Source organism: Eucyclogobius newberryi, unplaced genomic scaffold (genome assembly GCF_026437365.1).
Source record: "Eucyclogobius newberryi isolate DKJ021-1_F unplaced genomic scaffold, fEucNew1.0.hap1 SCAF_4, whole genome shotgun sequence".
Lineage (NCBI taxonomy): Eukaryota > Metazoa > Chordata > Actinopteri > Gobiiformes > Gobiidae > Eucyclogobius > Eucyclogobius newberryi.
Genome location: NW_027316056.1, coordinates 15047145 through 15059167, shown reverse-complemented (window position 1 = coordinate 15059167; position 12023 = coordinate 15047145). Strand labels below are relative to the sequence as shown.

The 12023-nt window shown below is 46.4% G+C and overlaps 1 protein-coding gene across 1 annotated transcript; it reads left to right on the top strand.

Annotated features, from left to right (window-relative positions):
* Positions 1–279: 279 nt before the first annotated feature.
* On the top strand, positions 280–11858 carry noctb (nocturnin b). Its single transcript, XM_072462563.1, has 5 exons — positions 280–482; positions 2205–2311; positions 3620–3797; positions 4677–5008; positions 10241–11858. The coding sequence occupies exons 1-5, from the start codon at positions 470–472 to the stop codon at positions 10757–10759; spliced, it is 1149 nt and encodes a 382-aa protein (XP_072318664.1). The 5' UTR covers positions 280–469; the 3' UTR covers positions 10760–11858.
* The last annotated feature ends 165 nt before the right edge of the window (positions 11859–12023 follow it).

The following is a 12023-nucleotide window of genomic DNA, read 5'->3' as shown; positions in this document are numbered from 1 at the left end:
CTCTTTTTGCTGTCATTTTTCATTGTTTTAACTTAAAAACAACACACTTGATATTCCAATTTTCTCTGCGATATTAAACATTTTCAATACATCTTTCACCTCTAATTCACCATCTCCCGGTTGTATGTTTAACTATTCTTTTCTTTATCTTATGGTTTGAACTTGCGTGGTAAATCCCATCACTGTTATCATTCAGCACATGCCTTATCCGCTCAATGCCAGTATTGCTTTGCCCCAGTCCCCGGCCGACGGCACATGACTTGTCCTGATGACGTGTGGACTCTCTCTTCCTCCCTCCCCTCGTTGGTTCACAGGCAGTACACGGAGCAGTAACGTCTCCGATTTCCTCACACTTCTCTCGCCGTCTCTTACAGCAGTAGCAACAAACAGAGCTAATCCACTTATTAGTAGCACACACGACTCAAAACTGCAACGCCGAAAGGAAAGACTGTTTAGACTGGGACACAAGATGGAGACTATGGGTAAGAGACTGCTTTTCTGTCTGTGTGTGTCTTCTTGCAGGGATTTGTGAAGTGTAAGTAAAGGAGAGGATTAGTATCAGTTTACTTTGTCATACCCAAAACATTAAGCTGACATTTACAAGCTGAACATTCCCATTTGTGGCTGACTGAAAGACATTTTAGACACGCAAGACCACAATTTTACCCTGATAGATAGTGTACGGTTGTATTATTTTATTGACCTTTTATTGTTTTGAATTACAATTTTACTGCTACTGTAAGTGTTGTCAGTCCAAGTCGCCCCACGCTGCAGTGTTTTTACAAACCGCACTGACATCGCACTTGCGCCTTTCCATCTGTCGAGGCTGGAGGATCATGTGTAGACCTGAAGGCTTTATATGGTCACAACCATATAAAGCAGACATGATACAGGCTTATCTCTTTCCTTTCTTACTGTGCGGTTGCTTTGTGGGGACTGATAAATATAGTATGGTGATGGCTTGTTTGTCCCTGTGGCTGGACTGTAGCAAAATACACAACCGCAGCTATTTTGAAATGCTTAAACAACATTTACAGCTGGATATAGACTACAATACTACTATTTTTTTTTTTTTTTTTATCAGATTGATAGATGAATTTGTCCTCTTTGAATGGTGGGGTCATATATTCTGGGGAAATGGGATTTTGTTCAGACCACTCAACTAGCAACATTTGTTTAAAAGAATGTGTACACCTGGAACAAAGAAGAACAAAACATTTACGAATTACCCAATTTCAACAAGTATAATCAATATTACGGTATTCTAAGCCAAAAGGACAGAATATACTTTTAGTTTGGTGGAAAACGTGACCCTCTTCATTGCAGTTAAAGACATAGACGGTCAGATAAAGGCAGTTTGCGCCTGGCAGAGGACTGTCAACAAGGTGTGACCTGTGCAAACTCGGCTGTGTTTTTATAAATCAGGGTTATCTGGTGTCAAGAGCATAAGCATCCGGTATGACATGCCAGACTTTGGGCCATATTTTTGGTGAGGTGAAATCAGTAAAAGCTGTTGTGGTGTGCTGGTATAGATTTTAGCAGTAATAATAGAAATAACTGTGGTAGTTTTTGCTGTGCATGTTGACTTAACCTGACGACATTTTTCAATCTAAAAAATATACAATCTAGTGTTTTTGAAATATGGCCGTGCATTTTGTCAAATTAAGATCCGGTTGTTTCAAATAATCGATGATCAGCTTGAGAAGTCTTCAACAAATCCTCCGTCAGTACAAGCCTGAGGTTAGAACTCTGTCTTGTTTATGTTCATGAAGTTTGTTACCTACCGCCTACCGCCCAGTCCTATTCACAAATACTTTTTCAGTGGCAGTTGACTTAGTGACACTTCTTTATAGGTGTAGCTGTTGCTGGAGTGAGGCTGTTATCATTTGGTATTGTTCATAGTATTTACTTAAACATAGTCGTAATAGTTGTTGTTTGTTTGTCATAGTTACCTATTGATTATTTGATTTATGGTAATTTTAACTCCAATAGTAGTGGTGGTGGTGGTGGTAGTAGTGGTAGTAGTAGGTAGGTAGGTAGTAGTAACCAGTAGTAGTAGTTACTAGTAATTACTAGTATTGGTGGTGGTGGTAGTGACCTTATTCTCTCACTGTGGCTCTCTCTGCATTGACAGGACGAGGGCGAAGGAAGGTTAAACGTGTGCTTTAGGTGCTAATACCTCACACTTGTGTCTTTGTTCCCAGTGTGTCCGATGGGTGGAGGAGCGACCAGGCTCTACAGCGCCCTCAACCGCCCCCAGGCCCTGCCAGCGCCACAGAGCAGCACAGCCCTGGACCCTGCCTTCTGCAAGGTGACCACCAGCGGAGAAGCAGTATACGTGTAACCATAGCATCGGCACATAAATATCACCTTTCCAAATCTGGATCTACTCTGGGTTTGCACAAAAACCTGCAAAATGTAATTTCCCTGTGCTAAACGGAGGCGTGGCACTAGCAAAATATTGCAAACCTGTCTCTATGATTCAGCAATTTATTTGGGCCAAAGTGCACTAACAAAAACAAAACAAAAAATTACTTGTAAATTGCACATTTCTGTGTAAAAAAAGGTAGAATAAATGTCCAGCTGATTCTCTCCATGCCGTCTCCTTTCCACTCTTGTCCATATAAATCCTGTATAATCCCAATCCAATTATGTATTGACTAATAATAAAATGGATCAATCACTATTGACCGATCATCGACTGATCAATCTACAGCCCAAGTGAAATTGCATGGTTTCCCTTCATTTGTGTGTCGGTTAAATGTAGTTTCTTCATTCATAAAAACACACTAGAGTATTGGCCATGATGGGGTTTACCGCTGTAAAGGAAGTGGCAGAATCAGAAGATTACATAATAAATACCATGTGCTTCTACGCCAAAGGAAATCAGGATTAAATGAGAACTAAACCAGGGCTAAGTGTCAGTCGCACCACCAAGGTTCAACTCAATCAGGAATCAACAAGGATTAGACTAACAATTAAGTGATTTAATTTTGTATTACTATATTTTCAACTTTCATGGGTTTCAGTGATGAAAAATTAGCAACTCATAACAAAATATTCTGTGTTTTTGATATATTCTGTGTTACCAATATCCAATATTTATTTAGCCACTAAGGCCAATAATCAGTATTTGCGGAAACAATATAAAGATTTTTAAATCGTAGCAAGGGCAACAAATTTATGTTACTATAAGTTGAAATAAAGTTCACAAATTAAATGTTCAGTTTTGTAAAAAACGATTTACACGATTGTGTAAATATACTGCCATACTTTTTAACCAAATTCCTTTTTTATTTAAATGTTTACTCATTGTCTGTTTAAAAAGACTGATGCACTGAGGACAAACTAGGAAGGAATTTTAGAAAATATCTGCAAATAAAATGTACTGAAATCGCCGGTACCGATATTGGAACTGATATATCGCGCATCCCTAAAACAGGAAGCTGAAATCTGTGAATAAATAGGCTTTTCCTTTTGGCATGATTTACTTATCACACAATCAACCATAATGTTATTGCAGGACCATCACTTCTTTGATAGAGTGGAGGCTGGTAAATGCGCTTGTGCTATTAAAATGCTACTAAGCTAAATGCTAACACGTCTTTGCCCGTGGCAGGAGCACAAAGGGGCCGTGGTGAGGAGCTCTGATCCCGACGAGCTGCTGCGACAGTGTGAAGACGCTCTCCGCGACAGACCGCCCAGATTTCACAGGAAACTCATCCACATTAACAAAGATGGAGACAGCGCCTCCAGTGGCCACTTCAGGGTGATGCAGTGGAATATACTGGCACAAGGTAGAGACGCTTGACAAGCATGAAGCTGCATTGAGGGACTGTCTGCAGTGTTTGGGATGTGCTGTGATTTGTTCATATTTAAAGGGCCTGTAGCTAATTTTGAACCATGAGTTTGAACAGTTAGCCCCGCCCACTCAGGTATTGCACCAAGAAGACACAAAATGTGTTTCCCCATGATTCTTGAGCAAACGGTGCCTGATCGGACAAATCGTGCTGTCCCTCTCAGTAGCTTCTATTTACAGATGCATAATTTTGATGCTTGATTACGATTTCTTTCCCTCAATTAAGTGCATTTACTTACTTGCCTTGCAAAAATGTCAAATTTAATTCACACATGGATTGGATTGAATCGTTTACCATTTTGTAGGGTTTTGACACCGACAATATCCAAACGTATGATCCACAAATGTTGAACCTTCATTATCTGTTTGGTATTGGCACCACAAACTTGTCATATTAATTTGATGTCTTAAAAACCTGACAACAATCACATATTTGGAGTTTTTTAGGAAATTGTTTCACTTAAGTTTATTTCTGCTGACAGGAGACGTTGAACTGTGTGCTCAGTAACTACAGCGATATGAACTATAAACCAGGTCGACAAAGCTGCAATCTGACAGTTAAACAGTAAATTTCATCATAGAATTCTGAACTCCAGCTCAACTTTAAACTATGGAGATTGTAAAGCGTTGTGAAGTATATTTCTCTTAAAGTGAAATCTACTAGTTAAACGAATTTCCCCATGTGGGACAATAAAGGATTATCTTATCTTATCTTATCTTAAACCAAAGCTCAGGTGAACACAGTCATTTTAAAAGCCTGAATAACGCCATGAAAACACCAGAACAGTCTCTAATCCCTTTCTCTCGTCTGCTGCAGCACTGGGTGAAGGCATGGACAGTTTCGTACAGTGCCCACTAGAGGCGCTGAGCTGGTCCCAGAGGAAATACTTGATCCTGGAGGAGATCTTGACCCACAGACCTCACATCCTGTGTCTACAAGAGGTAGACCACTACTTCGACACCTTCCAGCCCGTGCTCGCCGGCCTGGGCTACTGCAGCCACTTCTGCCCCAAGCCCTGGTCGCCCTGTTTGGACGTGGAGGGCAACAACGGACCCGACGGCTGCGCGCTTTTCTACGATCAGGCCGAGTTTGAGCTCCTCGACAACGTGAACCTTCGTCTGTCTGCGATGAGGATACCCACCAATCAGGTCAGTCTGCGTCATTGATGTGTGGCTCATGAAAGTCCTTATCAGCAGCTAGCAAATGTACTTTAGTGAGGTGAATTAGTCCAGCCCCAAAGGAGGACTTATAGTTACAGTTTAACTCCTCTTTTTGGGCTGGACTAATTTAGTTCAGGCATGTATAAAATCTAACTCATCAAAGTGATCAAACCATTTCCTTCTGAAACGTTTTGATTTCTAAAACGGTGACGACTGCCTTTGAAACCTTTTCTATGATATATTATAAAAGAGTTACACCTGTGTACCACATACAGCTAATACATTTTGCGGGGGGGGTTGGGAAGTCTTGCAATATAATTATATCCCTTGCCACTGAAAGACTACTTTATTAAAATGGTTGTGTTCATGAACATGGCTTAGAATGAGTTTGACTTTGACACGTGCACATTTTGAGTCTGAACGTGACTGTTTTGAGGCAAACATAATTCAGTGTTGTGTAAACTTCACAGGTGAATGCCCAGTCAGCAGTATCTTGGTCGTATTATTTATACTCAATGCATCAGGCTTGTACAGGCTTCTAAAAACAAAAGGCACAAAGCAACAAAGATTTCTACTTTCTTTATTTCTGTGATTGAGCTGTGTAAATGCAGCTGTAGCAAAGGTTCCTGCGTGAGCTTCTCTTCTGGGCCTAAACTACCTGCTCCGTCTGTCACCGCTCAACCGACACGTTTTAAACTCTGCTGTTCAGCACCCGCAGCACCAGAATTAATCAGTTTTCACCTTTTCAGACCTTTATTTGAACCATCATCAGTGTCCAGACCGCAAGGGGAGGGGCCTTCAGCGTATCGTTTGTCATTCTTTGTCACAATAATTATAGCAGAAGATATGGCTGCTCTCAATATATCGATATCATGTTCTATCGTGATGGACGTCTTGGCAACACGATTATCGATACAGATGTGCTTCTTTGTGATACTTATAAACAACGTAAAGTCATTATAAATTGCAGAGGTCGACAGTTCTGAACCTACAGACTCGAGGCTGAATCTGAGCTGTAAATGTGACTTAATCACAGGGCGGCAGTTTTTTGGTATTGAGGAACAAGAAATTCCAATGCATGTATATTTATTGTTCTACTTAATGAAAACTATGTTTTAAGGAATATCCATGTATCAAGACGCGTATCATTGTGTGCGTGTGCGCGCGCGCGTGCATAGTATATGTGTGTGTGTGTTAAGGTGTCGGCTCCTTGAACCGACACCTTAACGTGGTGGAGGGGTTTGAGTGCCCGAATGATCCCGGGAGCTATGTTGTCGGGGGCTTCATGCCCCTGGTAGGGTCTCCCAAGGCAAACAGGTCCTAGGTGACGGGTCAGACAAAGATCGGTTCAGAAGCCTCTTATGACGACGACACAATCAAGGCAGTTCACGTCGCCCGGATCGGCGTCACCGGGGCCCCATCCTGGAGCCAGGCCTGGGATGGGTGCTCCATGGCGAGCGCCTGGTGGCCGGGTCTTACCCCACGGGGCCCGGCCGGGCACAGCCCGAAAGAGCGACGTGGGGCCGCCCTCCCGTGGGCCCACCACCCGCAGGAGGATCCATAGGGGGCCGGTGCAGAGAGATCTGGGCGGCAGTCGACGGCAGGGGCCTCGGCGACCAGATCTCCGGACACAGAGACTAACTCTGGGGACATGGAATGTCACCCCGCTGGGGGGGAAAGAGCCTGAGCTTGTGCGGGAGGTTGAGCGATACCGACTAGATATAGTCGGCCTCACCTCCACGCACAGTTTGGGCTCTGGAACCCATCTCCTCGAGAGGGGCTGGACGCTCCACTTCTCTGGTGTTGCCCGCGGGGAGAGGCGGCGGGCTGGTGTGGGCTTGCTGATAGCCCCTCAGCTCAGCCGCCACGTGTTGGAGTTTACCCCGGTGAACGAGAGGGTCGCGTCCCTCCGCCTTCGGGTGGGGGACAGGTCTCTCACTGTTGTGGCGGCCTACGGGCCGAACAGCAGTGCAGAGTACCCGGCCTTCTTGGAGTCCTTGGGAGGGGTACTGGACAGTGCACCGACCGGGGACTCCGTTGTTCTACTGGGGGACTTCAACGCCCACGTGGGCAATGACAGTGACACCTGGAGAGGGGTGATCGGGAAGAACGGCTTCCCCGATCTGAACCCGAGCGGTGTTCAGTTATTGGACTTCTGTGCTAGCCACGGATTGTCCATAACGAACACCATGTTCAAGCACAAGGGTGTCCATCAGTGCACGTGGCACCAGGACACCCTAGGCCGGAGGTCAATGATCGACTTAGTTGTCGTGTCATCAGACCTCCGGCCGCGTGTCTTGGACACTCGGGTGAAGAGAGGGGCAGAGTTGTCAACCGATCACCACCTGGTGGTGAGTTGGATCCGCTGGCGGAGGAGGAAGCCGGACAGACTTGGCAGACCCAAGCGCATTGTGAGGGTCTGTTGGGAACGTCTAGTGGAGCCCTCTGTCAGTAGGGTATTCAACTCGCACCTCCGGGAGAGCTTCTCCCATGTCCCGGGGGAGGCTGGGGACATTGAGTCCGAGTGGACCATGTTCTCCGCCTCCATTGTTGATGCGGCTGCTCGGAGCTGTGGTCGCAAGGTCTCCGGTGCCTGTCGTGGCGGCAACCCCCGAACCCGGTGGTGGACACCGGAAGTAAGGGATGCCGTCAGACTAAAGAAGGAGGCCTATCAGGCCACTCTGGCTTGTAGGTCTCCGGAGGTCATCGACGGGTATCGGCAGGCCAAGCGAGCTGCGGCTCGTGCTGTCGCAGAGGCAAAAACCCGGGCCTGGGAGGAGTTCGGGGAGGCCATGGAGGAGGACTATCGGTCGGCACCAAAGAAATTCTGGCAAACCGTCCGGCGCCTCAGGAAGGGGAAGCAGTGTCTCACAAACACCGTTTACGGTGCGGGTGGAGGCCTGCTGACCTCGACTGGGGATGTCGTCGGACGGTGGAAGGAATACTTTGAGGATCTCCTTAATCCCTCAGTCACGTCTTCTGAAGAGGAAGTAGAGACCGGGGACTCGGAGGCTGGCTCATCCATCACCCAAGCTGAAGTCACTGAGGTTGTTCGCAAACTCCTCGGTGGCAGGGCTCCGGGGGTGGATGAGATCCGCCCTGAGTACCTAAAGTATCTGGATGTTGTAGGACTGTCTTGGTTGACACGTCTCTGCAACATCGCGTGGCGTTCGGGGACCGTGCCTCTGGACTGGCAGACCGGGGTGGTGGTCCCTCTATTTAAGAAGGGGGACCGGAGGGTGTGTTCCAACTACAGAGGGATCACACTCCTCAGCCTCCCGGGTAAGGTCTATTCCAAGGTACTGGAGAGGAGAATCCGACCGATAGTCGAACCTCGGATTCAGGAGGAGCAGAGTGGTTTTCGTCCCGGTCGTGGAACACTGGACCAGCTCTATACCCTCCATCGGGTGCTCGAGGGTTCATGGGAGTTTGCCCAACCAGTCCACATGTGCTTTGTGGATCTGGAGAAGGCTTTTGACCGTGTCCCTCGGGGTGTCCTTTGGGGGGTGCTCCGGGAGTACGGGGTCCGGGGCCCTTTGCTCAGGGCTGTCCGGTCCCTGTATGACCGGAGCAGGAGCTGTGTTCGCATTGCCGGCAGTAAGTCAGACCTGTTCCCAGTGCATGTTGGACTCCGCCAGGGCTGCCCTGTGTCACCGGTTCTGTTCATAATTTTTATGGACAGAATTTCTAGGCGCAGTCAGGGGTCGGAGGGGGTCCGGTTTGGGGACCACAGGATCTCATCTCTGCTGTTTGCAGACGATGTTGTCCTGATGGCTCCATCAAACCCGGACCTGCAACATGCACTGGGACGGTTTGCAGCCGAGTGTGAAGCGGCTGGGATGAGAATCAGCACCTCCAAATCCGAGGCCATGGTTCTCGACCGGAAAAAGGTGGCTTGCCCTCTCCAGGTGGGTGGGGTGTCCTTGCCCCAAGTGGAGGAGTTCAAGTATCTCGGGGTCTTGTTCACGAGTGAGGGAAGGATGGAGCGTGAGATCGACAGGCGGATCGGTGCAGCGGCTGCAGTGATGCAGTCGCTGCATCGGACCGTTGTGGTAAAGAGGGAGCTGAGCCGAAAGGCAAAGCTCTCTATTTACCGGTCGGTCTACGTTCCTACCCTCACCTATGGTCATGAGCTTTGGGTAGTGACCGAAAGAACAAGATCGCGGATACAAGCGGTCGAAATGAGTTGCCTCCGCCGGGTGGCTGGGCGCTCCCTTAGAGATAAGGTGAGGAGCTCGGCCACACGGGGGGAGCTCGGAGTAGAGCCGCTGCTCCTCCACGTCGAGAGGAGCCAGCTGAGGTGGCTCGGGCATCTGTTCCGGATGCCTCCTGGGCGCCTCCCTCGGGAGGTGTTTCAGGCATGTCCCACCGGGAAGAGGCCCCGGGGAAGACCCAGGACACGCTGGAGAGACTATGTCTCTCGGCTGGCCTGGGAACGCCTCGGGATCCCCCCGGAGGAGTTAGAGGAAGTGTCTGGGGAGAAGGAAGTCTGGGAGTCCCTGCTCAGACTGCTGCCCCCGCGACCCGGCCCCGGATAAAGCGGCAGAAGATGGATGGATGGATGGATGTGTGTGTGTGTGTGTGTGTGTGTATGTATGTATATAGTGTATGTATATAGTGTGTATATAGATTGTGTGTGTGTGTGTGTGTGTGTGTGTGTGTGTACACACACACACTATATACAGATAGTATGTATATAGTGTGTGTATGTATGTATACACACACACTATATACAGATAGTATGTATATAGTGTGTGTGTGTGTATATGTGTATATATATATATATATATGTATGTATATGTGTGTATATATTTGTATATATATATTTGTATGGTGAGGTACAAGGCAATACTCGCCCTAGAAGAGTCCAAGGTTTACGATGTACTCTTTTTCTTGCGTTTTTTTTTTCAAAAGTCGAATATATTTTAGTGCAATAAAAGTATTATTCTATCCCTTTTTGAGCAAATCTCCTCAAATATACTGTGACTAATAGTATTTGTAAGTTGGAATCAAAAAGAAAAAAAAACTGCAACTGAACTCCTATAATAACAGGTCATGTCACAAAGGCTTTTCAAAGTGTTTTTATTTGTTTTTCCCCCTCTATTCAGGGGTTTCAGCAGTTAACAAAATATGATATCTCAAATGTTTAAAAGTCCTCACCTAAATATCACCTACAAACAGGAAGCAGAAACTGAAACTGTCATTTTCTTCCTGTGCCAGGTTGCCGTGGTGACCATGCTGCGCAGTCGTCGTAACAACAGGTGCGTGTGCGTTGCCGCGACGCACCTGAAGGCCCGGGCCGGTTGGGAGTGGCTGCGCAGCGCTCAGGGTTCAGACCTCCTCCGACACCTCCAGAGCCTGGTGCAGAGACATGGCACCGACCCGAGCCAGGCCCAGGACGTTACGCTGCTCGTGTGCGGAGACTTCAACGCCGTCCCGTCGGAGGAAGTGTACCGACGCTTCAACGATTCGCCGCTCGGTTTGGACTCCGCCTACAAAAAACTGAGCCAGGACGGAACATCGGAGCCGCAGTACACCACGTGGAAGATCAGGCCGAGCGGCGAGTGTTGCAGCACGCTGGACTACATCTGGTACACCAAAGACTCGCTCCGGGTAGAGGCGGTTCTGGACTTGCCCACCGAGGAGCAGATTGGCCCCAACAGGCTTCCGTCCTTCAACTATCCGTCAGATCACCTCTCTTTGGTTTGTGACTTTAGCTTCAAGGAAACGGAGCAGTGACGTGGCCTGAATGCAGCGTCAGAGAATCGTCTCAAACGTGTTTTCAGAGCGAGGACTTTCTGTCCTTAAAGGTGCACGAGGCAACCTTTCTGGTAGAGGGTCCGCAACGTGCTCGTCGCCATGGTGATGTTATAGGTTTGCGAGGAATGTTCCACAGTATGACATTTTAGAAGTGGTAGAGCAGCCAAAAATTGTGTTCAAGTAAGAGAAACTTTACTACAAAATAAAAGTGGTGGAAGAAAAAAACAAAGTGTTTCCAGTAGTACAAAGGACTACTGGAAACAAATACTCAAGTCAGAGTAACTGGAGGACGTAAGAGCTGATTTATAATTTGAAGTTAGTATAAACAAAGGGAAAAAAATTAGATCTAAAAAATTATGACAGCTTTTTTTTTTTTAGGAGTCACAATTGAAAGAAAAATCCTTTCATATCGTCAGAGCTCTTATCACTTGTTTTTTTCTTCCCACTGTGTAAAACTACAAGAGTACCATTACTTCAAACTAAATATTACTCAAGTGAAAATATTCCATGTGAAAAGTACTGTAATAAGTTAAAGTAAATTGTAGAAAAAGGTTCAGTTATCATCTGGACTCAGTTTTAGAAAAAACAAGAAGTTTTGACTTTCATCCAACACCGAGTCCAGATGACAACTGAACCTTTTTCTACAATGTAACACTCCTGGACGACAGACATGTTACTCAAGTAAATGTAACTGCATACTGCCCACCTCCGATTGGTCTTTTCTTATTCCGAGCTGAAACTTGGCCTGGTGTCGCCGCTTGCTTGTTTTCATGGAGATTGCTACGTCTAATGCCCTACTGTGAAACATTCCGGAGAAAGCAATAGGGGACCCTCAAACTGACATTACTGGTGGTACAAACCTTTTTGTGCTCCACGAGGCTGCTCAGAGTTAAGCTTTTCTCAAATGAAAAGCCTGGTTTGAGATCATGAAATTTTGTTCTGGTTGAATCAGACTTGACCTTTGACCTTTTTTACCACAAGAAATAACATTGTGAGAAAGGGTAGTCAGAGTAGTCCCGCTCGACAAAACAAAATGCATTTTTGCACCAGAAGTGTGGTTCAAAATAAAAGGCACAGACTGTAATGTGTTGACAATTTGCACAAGTGTTTTTGTAAATCATGCTCTATAAATTAATCCTTGATAAAGGATTTGTTCAAAAGAATAATTCTGTCTTCAGATGGTTGTGTTCCTGAAAACTGACATTGGAGACATTTCTACTCATCTCTACCATATTCCTCATTA